Source organism: Lontra canadensis, unplaced genomic scaffold (genome assembly GCF_010015895.1).
Source record: "Lontra canadensis isolate GAN:19392208 unplaced genomic scaffold, GSC_riverotter_1.0 scaffold38, whole genome shotgun sequence".
Classification (NCBI taxonomy): domain Eukaryota; kingdom Metazoa; phylum Chordata; class Mammalia; order Carnivora; family Mustelidae; genus Lontra; species Lontra canadensis.
Genome location: NW_022631032.1, coordinates 6,262,499 through 6,278,487, shown reverse-complemented (window position 1 = coordinate 6,278,487; position 15,989 = coordinate 6,262,499). Strand labels below are relative to the sequence as shown.

Here is a 15,989-nt window from a genome sequence, read left to right as displayed (position 1 = left end):
TTACTCTTCTGTGTGGCCTGTTGTCCCTACTGTGTGGCAGCCAGCATGAGGCACAGGGACCTGGCCGAGGCACCCTTGTTGTCCCTGTTTCCAGCCTCTGTGCTGTCCCACAGTGGGAACAGTGTCCCCTGCAAATGTCATGTTCCTTTCTTCATGACACTTGTGGGGGTGGTGCTGTGTGGGCTGCTGGAGAGAGGTACCTCTCATGTCTCCTAAGGGCAGAAGCGGTGGGCTTGTGCTGCGTGCTGGCCTGGCAGCAGCTCCTGCTCTCCTGAGTCTCCCGGAGTCTAAGCCTGAACTAATGGCATGAGCCTGAGCCCACGCTTCCTATGCTGGCATGTGTCCAGTGTGTGTCCGTCGGTCTGCCAGGCCGGCATGTCGGGGAGGGACTGTGGGCACTTGGGGGACTCCATGTCAGAATAGCCTGCATTACATGTGGTCTAGTAGAATTGGTTCTGGGGAGGTTCCTGAGGCCCCGGGGTAGCTTGGACCTGCTCACAGTTCTGCAGTGTCTGTGTGTGGCCCAGTGGGGAAGAGCACCTCTCTGATCAGTATCACTCTGCCTGAGGTCTGCTGTGCATTAGCTAACATGGATTAGAGCTTGTCGGCCTGCTGCCGCATGGCCCTGTTCCTACTGTGTCATGTTTAGATGAGACCTAGCCTGACATGGGGTTCTAGGCAGCTTTGGTGTCTGCGGCCTTCGGGTTGCATCTCAAAGCCTTTTTGCAGCAGAGCGGCTGTCAGAAAGAGGAACAGCCTGTCATGTCAGAATTCCTTATGTCTGAAGAAACCTGCGCGCCTGTCCTGGGGGACTCAGTGCTGAAATGTGGACTGCTCCGACTGATGCGGGGTGGGGCAAGCTTCTAAATCAAGGTCACTCAGAAGTAGTCGTGGATCTTTGGAGCCTGACTCTCTGGGCCCTGTGTCCCCCAAGGCTTGGGGGACCTTCAGTGTCCTGGGAGAAGAGTGTGACCATGGTAGACCACAGAACCCCACAGATGGCTGAGCTGACCTCATAGGATTGTCCGATGTCAGAGCTGGAGGGGCCCTGAGGTTGTGTGCTCCAACCCTCCTCATTTGCTAGAAGGAGCCATCGGCCAGAGAGGACAGGTGACCTGTCCAGGGCCATGCAGTGCATGATGGGAAGACGGGCACTCAGGAGCACCAATCCTGGCCTGGCGCTCCACTCACTGCCCAGCTATTCTTGTGGGTGGAGGGAAAAGGGCTGTGGAAATCCAAAGCTCATCGTCTCGGTGGCTGGACCATTTTCTTCCTGATGGCATGTGGTTCATGTTCATTCATAGCCCCTGACTGGGCAGTGAAGGGAGGCTGTTAACTGAGCTTTCCTGTCTCCATTCTGGTTCCTGGAATTCCTGGTGAACTCCTGATCAGCCCTAAATTATTCCCTGCTTTGCCCTTCTCCAGCCATGTCATGTTTGCTTAGGCCCATGTTTGATGAGGGACTGCTGGGCTGTATCCTATTTTATGCCATCGAGACTGTACGCTCTTTGGAGAGCCAGGCCTCTGCCTCCCGTTCTTTCTGTGTTCCCAGGCCCTGGGGTGGCCCTGCCCTTCTGCAGGCTGGGTGAATGTTTGCTGCCAGAGGTCAGCCTGGGGGAGGGCAGGGGACAGGGGCCTGATACCCGGTGTAACGGCATCTGCTTTCTCTCCCACCTGTGACCAGGGTGCAGCATGTGCAAGAGGATGATGCCACATTTCCAGAAGGCTGCCACCCAGCTGCGAGGCCACTTTGTAAGTGAGGCCCATGGGCCTGGCAGGGCTGGCTGGCTCACCCGGAAAGTTGTGGGAGGAGGGGTTCAGGGCAGGAGGAGGGGGAGGGCGGGTAAAAATTGTGAGCACACACCCTCCTGCTACTGTCTCTGTTCCCTGCGCCTGTGACCCAGACTTATCCTTGATGGATGGTAAGAACTCAGCAGAGTTGCCGAGACCGGGAGAATCTGGTGCCTGTCCAACCAAGGCCAGTGACGCAATAGCCAGGAAACCAGCAAGAAGCACAGGTGGAATTGCTGGGTGACCAGGGCCCATCAGCAGACCATCAGGGCTCTAGAATGATGGGGGCTAGGCACCAAGGTGGGCTGAGGCTCTTGGTGCTGGGTAGCCCAGTGGTAAAGAAAGGGGCGTGGTAACCAGTGGTGGGCCCAAAGTACAAGCGGGTTCAGGGGCAGTTCCCTGCCAGGCTTGCCAAGGCTCTGGCTCCTGTGCTGTGGGATGACCATGGAAATGACAGCAGGAAGAAGCAGTCCAGACAGGAAGCTGGAGACCTGAGCTTACAGGCGCTCTCTGAAGGAGGGGGTGCAGAGTGTGGAGGGATGGGAATCCGACAGGAGGCAGGGTTGTCTTGGGGTTGCCCACCTTTTAGGAACAGGAGGGGGAAGAGGAGTCACTGAGGAAACGGTCCTCAAGAAGGAAGAGCAGCCAGGATGGTGCAGGAAGGGCAGGGAAGCTGGGCAGTCAGCGCTCACCAAGCTGAGGACCCCTCACTGATGGTCTTGGTAATCTCTGTGTGGCCCCCACCTGCTGACCTTGTCTCTTTTCTACCATGTGGTCTGGTCAGATTTGCATGAATCCTGAGCCACAGAGATTTGGGATTTTGTTTTGGTTTGATTTGGTTTGGTTTCTGTTGGTAGCAACAGAAAAAGAGCTGCTGGCTCCTCCAGGAAGCATGGAAAAATTCATACACGTCTTATGAAAGGTTGTGGGGAGGCGAGCCATCGTGACGGAGCCAGCCAGAGTCCCTTGAAGGGAGTTCTGAGGTCTTAAATCTGAATCATGATATTTATAGATCAAATTAAGTTGGTGATTAGTTCAAAGTCAATTTAAAAAGTTGACATGGCAGCACCTGGGCATAGTGACAGCCCTGCCAGCCAAGCTGGCTGCAGGATTGGGTTGCAGAGAACTGGTGCTTTCTCTCTTGACCTCATTTTGGGGCGACACCAAGGTCTACACCTGCTTGTTTCTCACTAATGAATTTTTAGCAACTCGCGTAGAGATGTTTGGCCTTGGGGCACAGATACATCACTTGGGGGGGAGTTTCACTTTGCATTTTGGGGCCTCAGTAGATGGCATATTTCACGATTATTTCACCTGGAGAAAAGACTTAATTACCCAGTGTTCTGCCTGCCCACACATACCCTTAGAAAAGTCCTTGACTCCACTTCTTGGCTCTGTGGTGTTGTGGAAGTCAAACAACTCTAGCCCCAGTCAAATCACAAATGCCTGGCCAGCTCCGTCAGAGCAGGTGAGGTCCTGGGGCCAGTCTTATGCAACATCTGGAAGATTCTCAGCCAACGGTACATCTCCCTGCTGAGCTCAGTGTTCTTCCCAACCCCTCCTGTGCTCCCACAGAGCTTGTCCCTGCCATGCATGGCCAAGTCTGCTCCTCTTCGCTTTTATTCCAGATCACGTTCACCCATTGGTACTAATTATGATTTTCTCACTGTAGTGTGAGCTTCTTGAGCACTAGGGCTCTGTTTGGTTTGTGTCTAGTTCTTCAGCACAAGCACAGGGCCAAGCTCAGAGTGGTGCCCCGTATGTGTTGATGAATGAATGAATGAGTGTGTGGCTTAACCCTCCTGGGGACGTTGTATTTTAAGCTCTGCATTTACATAAAAAGTGATGTTCCCCTTTTTTAAGATTTTATTTACTTATTTATTTGAGAGAGAGTGGAGGGAGGGGCATAGGGAGAGAGAATCTCAAGCAGACCCTGCACTTGGTCCCTCGACCCTGAGATCATAATTTGATCCAAAACCAAGATTTGGATGCTTAACCGACTGAGCCATCCAAGTGCCCTGATGTTCCTCCTTTTTAAAGGAATTCAGAGCATCAGTTATTAAGGACAGAGACAAAGTGGGATGGATGTTTGTGGGATGAGGGCTTTCCCATTAGCCTTGGGCTCATATGAGGCTCTTTCTCAAGATTAGCCTTGAAGATTACTTGTTTTAAGGGTACTTGCTTCCCAAAAAATGAAAAAACAAACAAAAAAACCCAAACAAGCAGTGTATGCTTCTCCTGCCTGGACCGAAGTTCAGAAACATGAAAAGCGACCCTTCCAGTTCCCTAGACAACATTACAGAAAATTCAGTAGGATTGTCCGGGTGCCTGGAGAGCCTGGCTGATCAAGCCCAGCTTTGGCCAGGTGTTAGTTACGTTGGCCTAAGGCATCTGTGTTGTGTGAGCTCATTCATTGCCTCGCTTCTGTGTCTTCTTGCTTGGGGTACATTTATACAAAACGTTTCTTAGGAAAGTACCTTCAGAAAATTCTCAGCCTTTCCTAGCTCCATAACTGGGGAAAGATGTGGCCGCACACACACAGCCCACTGCAGGAAGCTCCTGGAGGCAGGGGCCCATGGTACAGCCATAGCTCCCCAGAAAGAGGGCGACCAGAAGCGTGATGCCTTAGTGTCCTCACGTACAGGGCAGAGATGGATGGTAGGCCCCTGAAATCAAACACTTGCCCCCTCACCACTGCTGCAAGCAAGCTGGACTAGCACCTCCAGTCTCCTCTTCGTCTCCTTCATCTGTGAACCCTTTTGGGCAAGCCGTGTCTGTGGCAAGGGTCAGAAACCTTCCTCCTCTACAGATTTCTTGGGACATATTCAACTTGATGATGTCTTTAAGATGGAAGCCAGGCCAGGTCAGCGATGCTCATCAGCCATTGCCATTTTTCAGACTCAGATCGGCCTCTCTTTGGCTGTCATTAACATCTGCTGACTCATCAGTGTCTGTCCGGTGTACTGCTGCTAATTGACATCCTCATCAGCAGCTGTTGCTGCTCCCTCTCTGAGCAACTTTCAGAGCCTCTCCCCATCTGCCGCCTCTTCCCAGCTTTGTTAGTAACTGAGGTCCACACTGAGTCTTTTTTTTTTTTTTTTTTTTTTTTTTTTTTAGAATTTATTTATTTGACAGAGAGTGAGAGAAGGAGAGAGAGCAGAAGTCGGGGGAACAGCAGAGGGAGAGGGAAAGCAGGTTCCCTGCTGAGCAGGGAGCCCGATGCGGGACTTGATCCCAGGATCCTGAGATCATGACCTGATCTGAAGGCAGAGGTTTAACCCACTGAGCCACCCAGGTGCCCCCACACTGAGTCTTTTGTTAACCTTGGCTGTGAGGGCTGTCTAGGTATGAACACCATGACAGGCGTCGTCATGGTGATAGACTGGGGCACTTGGACTCTGGTGCTTGCTCTTACTACCCAGCTAGGAGATCTTGGGCAAATAGCCTTGGAGTCTCTGTTTCCCCATCTGTAAAATGGGGATGATGATGCAAACCCCGTCTACCTCACTAGGCTGTTGTGAAGAGCGAATGGCTGGCATGTGGAAACAGTTCTGTAACCTACAGATAATTCACAGACCCACACGACTCACTCCCTCCACTGCCCTAATCTTACTGTTCCTCCCACTCAATAAATGAGGGTGCTCCCAAGCTTCCTCATTTCAGCCTCTTTTCTTTTTAGCATGGTGGAGCAAGGGCTCGGCACTGTATTCCTTGTTGTGATGGCCTCTCCCTCAGTGATTTTATCTATGTTCACAGTTTCAACAAAATGTAGCTCTGTGGAGCCTGAGTCCCTAAGTTCCACGACTGTGTATCAGACTCCCTGCTTGACATCTTGGTCTGCATTTTTCTCCTTTATGTCCCAAATGCAGGATGTCTAAAATAAAATTCCATGTCTTCCCACCCAGCAGACCGCCAGCTTGCTTTCATGACTTTTCCCAAGTACCCCAGGCTCCTCTGCCAACATGCCTTCTTGCTGGGGCCTCATCATACATCTCTCTCCCTCATGTCCTCCGTCTTCTCTCTGCCCATCATCCTGGGCCAGGCCTTGGTTAGCCCACACAGGGTGATTGCCAGAGACTGCTGACTTTTCTCCCTGACCCGTGACTTGCCCCTTACACCCTGACCTGTTTATATTTAAAAAAGAAAAGGGGGTGGGTGGGTTCCTTGGTGGCTCAGTCAGTTGAGCGTCCAGCTCTTGGTTTCGGCTCAGGTCATGATCCCAGGGTCCTGGGATGAGCCCCGCTCAGTGGGGAGTCTGCTGTTCCCTCTCCTCTGCCCCTCCCCCCCACTTGTGCTCTCTCTGTTTCTCTCTCAAAATAAGTTAAATCTTAGAAAAAAAACAAAATGCAGCTAGAAAAGCCTCCAGCACCCCCTGAATAAAGTCCTGGTTTCTTAGGCATTAAAGCCTTTTCCAGAGTGAGCTCAGTGAACCTGTCACCCTTCTCTTCCTACCCCCTTCTGTGTCTTACAGTCCTGTTAAACCAGCATATTCCCTGTTTCTTGGGCTGCATCTTGTTTTGTCTCACTTCCATGTCTGTGGAAATCTTACCCTCCCCTGAGCACCAGCTCCATGAAGCTTCTATCTTGTTCCTGTCGGATCGTGAGGCACAAGCACGTGTGGTTCTAGGTCAGGACTTGTGACCTTAACTTTTAAGCTGAGACCACCTTTTGCCTCATTTGGCTTTATGGACTCCAGAAAGTGTTTGTACATAGTTTTTAAAAAAATATTTGTCTTGGGGCACCTGGGTGGTACAATCAGGTAAGCATCTGACTTCAGCTTAATTCATAATCTCGGGGTCTAGGGATCGAGCCCTGAATCAGGCTCCTTGCTCAGCAGGGAGTCTGCTTCTCCCTCTCCCTGCCGCTCTCCCTGCTTTGTGTGCTGTCTCTCTCTCTGTCAAATAAATAGATAAAATCATTAAAAAACATTTACCTAGTTAATAAGTATCCCCAAGAGGCAAAGGGTACTAAAAAAAAAAAAAAAAACCTCAGAGAATTAAAAGTTCATCACAAGCAAAGGTGGTTTGGAAAGGCTGCACAGGAAGGTGGAATTTGATTTACCTTCAAGGATGAATCAATTTTTGGTAGAAATTGAGAGGTCAGAGTGGGCATCCTAAGCAAAAGGACTAGAAGACACAAAGTAAGGGCCAGGGGAACACAGCATGTGTTCAACAAATTTGGGCAGAATCACAGAGCTTCTCAGTAGTATTAATGAAAACAGGTAACATTTTTTTTATTAATTTGTTTTTTAAAATTTAAATTCAATTAACTAACATAGTGATATGTTAGTTACAGAGATAGAGGTCAGTGATTCATCAGTCTTATACAATACCCAGTGCTCATTATATCACATGCCCTCCTTAATGCCTGTCACCCAGTTACCCCATCTCCCTCCCTCTGCTCCAGCAATCCTTAGTTTGTGTCCTATGATTTCGTCTTGTTTTATTTTTCCCTCCCTTCCCCTCTGATCCTGTTTTGTTTCTTAAATTCCTCATATCAGTGAGATCATATGATAATTATCTTTCTTTGATCAACTTATTTCACTTAGCATAATACCCTCTAGTTCCATCCACATCATTGGAAATGGCAAGATTTCCATTGTATATATATACCACATCTTCTTTATCCATTCATCTATCGATGGACATCTGGGCTCTTTCATAGTTCAGCTACTATGGACATTAACAGCTAACGCATTTTGAGAGCTGTAGATACCTTGAGTGTTGAGGATCCCTTCCCTTTACCATCTCCCAGCAATCACAGACCGTGGCTGCTGATGAGGAAACTAAGGCACACAGGCAACCGACTTGTTCAAGGAAATGCATTTATTGAGTGGGGAGTTAGGACCCAAATGCAACACCCTGATGCCTGTGCCCAAGTGTTCTAGCCACGATGGTATACCCCTATCTGCTGGGTCCCTTAGATGACAGGCAGTCCAGCTTCCTCCCTGTGCAGCTGTGTCAGACTGTCCCATTCCTAGGATCCTAGCAGGTTAAGGGTTTTGTAGGAAAGAAAAACTCAAAAATGAGATAGGGACCATATGGTCTCTGAGTGTGGAGTTAGATGCTAGCCCGTATTCTGTGGGATTGAAAGGTTTTGTGCGGGAAAGTGATATCATAAACAAGGAGGACATGGAAGATTAATCTCGTGGTGGATGTGTGCCCACACTAGGGAGATCAATTAGAATAAAAACAGAACTTTAAAGTAGACGATTATTACTGGAACAGGCTGCTGAATCAGTCTGGGGAAATGAGCAGAATGGCCATTAGAGGGTCCCAGGGCTTCTAGTAAGTTCTATTTCAGGCTTATTCTCGTTGCAGCATCCCACAGATGGGGCAAAATCAGTGATTTAGTAAGCATTAATTGTGTGCCTACTGTATGCCAGGCATTGTGCTAGATACCTAAAATAGTTGGGAGGATGTATTTAGGTGCCTCTAGGGATGACACTGCCCAAGGCTCAGGTGACTTCCATCACTGGGAGAATTTGATGGGATATCAAGAACTTGGTGGTTCTGAACTTCCTTTCCCCTCCCCTCCATGCTGCCTTGCTTTGTGGAGCAGTCCTCCCGTGTCTGGCCACTCCGTCTTCTTTCTCTCCAGGGACTCTGGGTTGTTCTTAGTATTTAGTAACCCAACTACTACAATTCTCCTTTCCCACCTAGGGCTATTGGATATGGGGACCCTGCAGCCAGAACAAGTTCAGACTTTGGAGGTGGTTCCACCAGGTTGTCGGGGATGGTTACAAACAGTAGGAGAGAGGCGAGGGCTCTAACAGTCTGGAGGGAGGAGTCAGGCGGGTAGATTGCCGCACACTCTCCTTGGCCGCTGTGAGGTGTGAGGATGTTGCACACAAAACCGAGGTGGGCAGACGGAGGGCAGGCCACGAGGACGTTGTGGAGTGGCTGAGTGGTGGCTGTAACTCAGGAGTTAAGCCTGAGTTCACATGGGCAAGGAGAAAGCTAACTCGTACTTGGATGGCAGTAGGAACTGTTTGAACTTGGTAGCAAGGCCAGGTGTCCTCAGCCCTTGGAATTTTGTTTTTGCTCTGGGTGGGCTCCCCCTGCAGGGCAAATAAAAAGAACGCCTCTCCAGAGGGCAGCTCCTGGCCCAGACCCTGTTGTCTTCCAGAGCTCCGGGCCGTCAGTCCCAGCTGGGTTAGCTTGCTTTGCTCCCCAAGTGGGATAGGTGGACAAGGCAGGGGTGTCTGCGGGGCAGAGTGTAGATAGGCCTGTTCTCCCCTTGCTCCTAGGTGCTGGCTGGGATGAACGTCTACCCCTCGGAATTTGAAAACATCAAGGAGGAGTATAATGTGCGAGGCTACCCCACCATCTGCTATTTCGAGTAAGTCCCCTGCTTCCCTTCCGATGCTCACTTGCCTCCCGGATGGCGTTTTCCCTGGCTGAGTCCACGTTGTCTGTCCACATTTCACAGGAAAGGACGGTTTCTGTTCCAGTATGACAACTATGGGTCCACAGCTGAGGACATTGTGGAGTGGCTGAAGAAGTAAGTGGGAGAGTTGCCTGGGGAGGGGGGGCAGGGTTGTGCCTAGAGGGAGGGGCCTCAGCTAGACCTCAGGCTGGCCTCCAGTCTCGGGGCTGTGGCTGGGGTTGGGAAGGAGAACCCGGAAGGGAAAGGTCCCATTGTGCTGCCCAAATAGTGGTTTCTGGGTTAGTTCTAGGAGAAGATGGGGTCTTTGTGGGTTTAGGATGTGGGAATTGGGAGGATTTGGTATGACTCTGGCCATGGTGACTGCATGTCAAATAGTTCTTTTCCCCTTACTATCTATCCTGTGATAGGGGTATTTCTCATCTAGGATGTCAGTTTTGAGAGAAACTCCCCCACAGGCCTTTCTGAAAATTGCATTGTCAATTGAACCCTTACTTCAAATGCTACACTGTATTAGGTGCTGTGAAGCTTCTAAGAAATATTCTGATACCTTAGATTTGCAGAGTGCTTTGCCATTCATGAGCACTCCCCACGGATGCTGCCTCGTGGCAACCTTGGGATCCTTGTTTATAATGTGATTAGAGCTTCATAATGCAGAGTATCCCTTACCTGGACCCCCACTATGCTAGGCACGTGACTGGCATGTCCTTGACTGGGTGTGTTGGATGGGGAATCTGTGTCCTCCACTGTGGGAGCTGGGGAGGGGCCACCTCTCCTGGCAGCCTCCTCGGGCCATCCCAAGCACTGCTTTGAGCTCTGCCTGTCATCAGTTTGGCACTCACCGGTCCCTGCCAATGTGTGGCTATTTGTGTGTAATTCTTGGAATAATACCAGCTAACATTTTTTTGGGCTCCACTTCATGGCTGAGCCTATTCTAAACACCATATATGGATTCTCATGGAATCCTCAGAACAGCCTGGTAAGGAAGACATTATTCTCAGCTCTATTTAATGAATGAGTAGTGGAGCACAGTGATAAGGAGCTTGTCCAGGCTTTTGCCGTGGACAGGTAGCAGCACGGGACTTGTTCTGGGCGGCAGCTACCCGGGGTTCTGGTCGGAGTCCCCTTTCCCGTCCCCAGTTGCTGGCAGGGTGGATATTCACTGACATTGTTCCCTGAGCAGCACAAGGTTAAAAAGAATTAGTTATGCAAAGATACGAAGGTTGAAAATGTGTATTTTCAGAATGGGAAAGAGGGTGAATTTTGTACCCACCCCCCCCTCAAACAAACTGGCAGATTCTAAAGGTTGAAACTCTCAGTCTTCCGTCCTGTGGGTCCCTGGGAGATAAGACCCAACGTTAACCCTGTGTGTGCACAGCATGTTTTGTTCCTGGGAAGCATTTTTGTGTCTCTGTCCCCATCGATTCCCTCGTTTCCCGCTTCTGCCCAGGAAGGCGGCCCCCTGTTCTCATGTATTCATTGTTTTAACCTGGGTCTTCACTCCCCTGTTTTCCTTTTTCATGTGATAATAAGCATGTCCTCTCCTCCAGCCAGACACCTTTTACTCTGCTTTGGGAAAAGGTTTCAACAAATAGCAGTCTCCTTTGTCACCAGAGCATAAAATATGTCTGCCTCCCTCCCCCTTCTCTGACCTTTTCTGGTTTCAAAATATACTCCTATCTTTTGGACGGATAAGGTTTAGGTTTTTTATTTTGTTTTGTTTTTTAAGTGTTGAGAATTGCTTGCTAACCCTACACAAGGGGAGCATGTCGGGGAGTTTCTGAGACAGGTAATTGTCTCTGTAGTGGAGCCTGGCACTCTGTCCCCCGTTCCCTCCTCTCTGCCCACCGCCACCCCAGCTCCTCCTTCAGACCCTGCTCTGGATGGAGACCTGGAGCAGCCCAGGGCTGGTGCCCCCTCTCCCACTTCCAACCTCTTCTTTTCTCCCTCTTCTCATCCATGTGGGGAGGAAATGTTAGCAGTTCCTGGTTCAGTCCTGGTCTCTAGGCTGGGAAGTTTGGTGGAGTGACTCCAAGGAGTGGGGCACAGCATCTGGGTCTCCCTTGGCAGCCCTGTCCAGCTGTCTGACCACCAGTGATCGCTGTGACAGGGGCACTCATGGGGGCAGCTCCTCTGAAGGCATAACTATAGCCCACCCTCCCAAAACAGCAAGGGTAGTGAGACCACCTCCTAAAGGACCCCCAGTGAGCCCCCTCATCTCTCACCCCAGCAAGAGCTAGGATCTGTCTGTGCTGCCAGCTGCCTTAATTTTTAAGAAAATATTTTTTGCTTTCAAGGCTCTTCAAGTGTGATATGTTATTATAGAGAAACTTAAAAGATATATTGTATATATTATATAAAATATATATTTATATATATAAATATTTATCTATATATTTATTTATTTAAGATTTTATTTATTTATTTGACAGAGAGAGGGAGAGCATAAGCAGGGGGAGCAGCAGAGGGAGAGGGAGAAGCAGACTCTCTGCTGAGCAGGGAGCCCAATGCGGGACTCCATCCCAGGACCCTGGGATCATGACCTGAGCTGAATGCAGAGGCTTAACTGACTGAGCCACCCATGTGCTCCTAAAAATATATTTAAACAAAAGGAAAAGCCCTTCCCTGTTCCCCACCCAAAGATAATGTGTTGTAATATTTTGGTGAATGTCCTTCAGTTTCCCCCCTACGTGTATGTGATTTTTCCCTGTGGCAGGTGTTTTAAGTCTTTACCAGTTTTGACCCACATCCTGGTAGTTGGCAGTGTTCCCACCTTTCCTGCTTTCTAGCACCTCTTCCCCTGGTCTTTCTGTTGGCTGCTCAGGGCTTCCGTATGGCCAAGTATGGAAGAATGAACGTGGATCTGGCCTTACTGACACTCTGCATGACTTTCAGTAGCCCAGGAGAGAGGAACCCAGATCTCGCCTCCCACCCCCCCACCCCCGCTATGAGTGGCTGGCCACTGGGCACTGTGTGGGGCCAGGTGGAGACTTCCGGGTCTGAGTGTACAAGGATTCTGGAGTGGGTGGGTTGATCATGGCAGGTGTGCCCCCTTGTGCTCCCACTGGCTACGTTTCTCATTCTCTCCACAGGCTTCATGCTGCTGTGTTGGGCTTGGCACCTAGAGGGTGTATGCACGGTAGTCTATTTTGACTGAGCCATTGTTTCTGCCTGTGTATTTTTATTTCAGCCAGAAGCATACTGAGCACAAAGTTTGCTTGACTTATAATGCTTACTGCATCTTCTTATCTACCGCATGGGCACTGGCCTCAGATAAGGGTCTGATCTGTATGAACTCCCCAGTCTGGAGAGCCCAGGAAATCGGAGTCGCAGGGTTGGAAGGGAATAGAAACATCAGTGACTCTGCCCCTAGCAGTTTTGCCTTGTCATGTTTGCATGACCTCAGAACACTCATCGTTACCCCAGCCCCACTCAAACATCTCAGAGAACAAGACCTTCACTCATGTTGGGGGTCATCTACTCCTGCTGGAACAATTTCTGGATTTCATATAAATGATCTCTAGGAACATGCAGGTAGGACTTCACACATTCCTAAAGTATCTTCCTCTGGAGCATTGTCTGTCTAGATGTAGCAAAGAGGGAAAGAAAGGCCTCCAGATATACTGTCTTGTAGATGTTTGAAGTCAGATTGGTTGCCTAAGCCCTGGAGCTGGTGAATGGAGGAAAGGGGGCTCAAACCCAGCTCGTCTGACTCCCAGTGTTCCTCGAGTCTGCTCTAGAGAGAAGAGTCTTACTTCTGGTGACTGGTTTCCTTCTCTGGAGCTTCCACTTGTTGGCGTTGCTTCTCTTCTTCAGAGCCACAGAGAAGTTAATTTCTCTTTCTGACGCAGACTGAAATATTTGGAGATCGCTATTGTGTTGCCTACGTCTTCTCTTCTCCAGGTTCTTTCAGCTGTTCTTCTCTCATTCCATCATTTATTCAGAAAGCATTCACTGGTGTGTGCTTGCCTGTTCGGTGAGGAGCGGTCAGAGATCGCCCCGGTCTTCAAGGACACAGATTGTGAAAGGTCTAAGGCAGGAATAGTGTTTGGCTTCAGACATCTACTCAGTCCTTCTCTTTGCAGTGAGCCCTCTTACCACCATGCCTAGCTTTGCAATCCTCTTTAGAAAGTTCAGCGGTTGTCTGCTGGGTAGGAGAGGGGTGTTCACCTGGCTGGTAGCCTGAGGGCCAGGATCTGAGGGCCGAGCTGCTCAGGCTTTTGGTATATGCCCTTGTTTCCAGCCTCTGCCGTGGCCTTGCTTCCAGGGATGGTGCCCTGGGGTCCTTCAGAGCCTTCGCCTTTGTTCCTGGTGTGGTTGTCCGGCCCCGGACCCCTGTCTCCACCTGCACCTCAGGTCTCTGCCCTCTGTTTTGCTGGGTCACTTTTTTAGCTTCTAAAATTGCACTGACCTCTTTTCCTCTCTTCACCATCATCTTCTTTCCCGTTCCTTTTGCTCCTGTGGGTTCTTAGGTTTTCTAAGTCCTGTTCTGTTATTTTAGTGGTCTTAGAGTGTGTTCTCTGTGTTTAACTAGAAGTTTCTCAGGCGCTTTCATATGCTTGTACCGCATCTAAGCCGTGGCTTCTCCATTCTGTGCTCTCATAGGATGTTTAAAAGTTATTTTAATTTGTGACTAGATTCCATTCACTTAATTAAAATAATTCTTTACAAGATACTTGAAAATTATACATTGAAAAGTCTTGCTTTCACCGGTTTTCTTCATCCTGTTCTACCTCCTTCCCCCTTGAGGCAACAACTTTGATTAGTTTCTTTATGCAGATGCAAGCAAATACGGATGACTATTTTTTATCTCTCCCTCCTTTATGCAAAAATTAGTACACTGTGGCCTGTTCTGTGTGTCCCAGTGGTCTATCCACTTCAGTGCCTCGAGAGATTTTTTTGTTCCTCCTTATCATGCTCAGCCTCCGTTGTGTGGCTGGACTGCAGCTTACGTAACCCTTTCCTCCCAATGAGCACTGGGTTGTTCTAGTCTTTGGCACGGCACACCGTCTGCAGTGAATGCTTCAAACGTACATAGTGTTGCACATGTGCATTTGTACTGGGATGGTAAATTCCCTGAAGTGGAATTGGTGATGTTTGGAGCCCAAGTACGGGAGCCTGGGTCTCTGGGTGCTGGTCTGGGACTATTGTCTGGCTAGGGACTCATCCCAAGGCATGATTTTGCCACCAGCACCATCTGACACTGCATGTACATGGGCTGGAAATGGTTTGCCCCCTTCCCACTGCGTCTCTCTGCCTGGGCCTAGGAGGCCCTGCTGAGGCCTCTAGCAGGGAGGGCTTTTGAAGGTGACATTGAACCTGGGCTCTCCAGCTGGTGGGGGCGGCCCATCCTGTTGTGTCAGCCATGTTCTCACTCATGATCTCTACCCTGGCTGCCGACACTGTACACATTTTTCTACAGTAAGCTCTCAAAGACAGAAAACAGTGGTTGTCTTTTCACATTTGTCATCCTAAAGGGCTTTTTCAGCACGGCAGTTAAGGGGCTCTGGCAAAGGTGCCTGTGGCAGCAAAGTGGCTGGAGCTTGTGGCCCCCAGCAGCCTTGTCCTTCCCTCTGGAGCAGTAGAGGGCCCCTGCGAGCCTCTCCCTGGAGCAGCTGGTGACGCAGCTAGCGTCTTGCAGCCTGCCGAGGTTTTCAGCCAGCAGGTGGGGAGTGGGCATCTGACCTCCAAGCCCGGCTCCTCCTGCTCCAGCTCTCTGCCCCTGGGGGAGCTGGATAGCTTTGTTCCTGGTCTCTGGGAAGGACTAGTGATGTGGTATAGATGCTGTCAAGGCTAGGGTGCCTCCGACGTGCTTCCCCTTGGCCCCCCACTCTTCCTCCTCATGACCATCCTCCCACGCTGGTCAGGGAACAGGTTGCAGCACTCATGTGACAGCCCCCCGCCTTTCCCAGCCCAGAACCCCTTTCCCCCTTCCCCCAGACTTGGTCCTTCTCAGACACTCAGCCTCTCTTTCCTCCTTACCACTGTGCGCACCACTGCCCCCCCAACCCGTTCTTTCCTCTCCCCACTCTCCGCCCTTGCCTGTGGGGAGCTACCAAACCAAACACAACAGTGAGCCTTGCCAAAGGTCACTCTTTGTTGTTATTTATTCTCTTCGGGTTTGCTGGAAGTTTGAAAGAGCTTGAGATGCTGTCAAACCCCCAGATTCCTGGGAGGCAGGGGGATTTCTTGAGCTGCCTGGGAAACTCTAGCTAAAAGCCACTGTTTGTAAGAAGACATTCGGCTAAGCCCCCGTGGGGCTCTGGGGGGACAGCGAGGTGGGCAGGGCCAGATTGCTCAGCCCCTGCTCCTCCACTGAGGGGTTTCCAGTGAGCCCTGGCCACAGGCAACGCGAGCTGTGGGGGCTACGGCCAGGGGGCTGGATTTCGGAAGGGCTGCCCAGGCCCCGGGCTTGCTCTGAGCTCTGCCTGTTTTTGGTCTTCCAGTCCGCAGCCGCCACAGCCCCAGGTCCCCGAGACTCCCTGGGCAGATGAGGGCGGCTCCGTTTATCACCTGACCGATGAAGACTTTGACCAGTTTGTGAAGGAACACTCCTCTGTCCTCGTCATGTTCCACGCCCCATGTGAGTGGAACCTTGCTCCTCCTGCCACGTCCTCTCCTCCCTGAGAATAGGGCGGGCAATGCTCTGGGACGCGTGTCCAGTGAGCCCTTGCCTGTTGGATGCCTCCCCTGTGCGGATGCCCTGGTGCCAGGCGAGGTCCCCACCCCCACAGTGCACACAGTCCACCCCATGTCACCATCGGAACAGCTCCGGCGCCCTGATCAGGTCACAGAGCTCCTTGCCTCAACCT

General features: G+C 50.5%; 1 protein-coding gene across 1 annotated transcript in view; it reads left to right on the top strand.

Moving 5' to 3' along the window:
* PDIA5 (protein disulfide isomerase family A member 5) overlaps positions 1–15,989 on the top strand; it is a 90,135-nt gene that overhangs the window by 48,061 nt on the left and 26,085 nt on the right. Inside the window, exons 8-11 of the mRNA XM_032869511.1 lie at positions 1,685–1,752; positions 9,041–9,132; positions 9,223–9,294; positions 15,624–15,760. Of these exons, the coding sequence (XP_032725402.1) occupies positions 1,685–1,752; positions 9,041–9,132; positions 9,223–9,294; positions 15,624–15,760 (369 nt within the window). The remainder of the gene's footprint in view (positions 1–1,684; positions 1,753–9,040; positions 9,133–9,222; positions 9,295–15,623; positions 15,761–15,989) is intronic.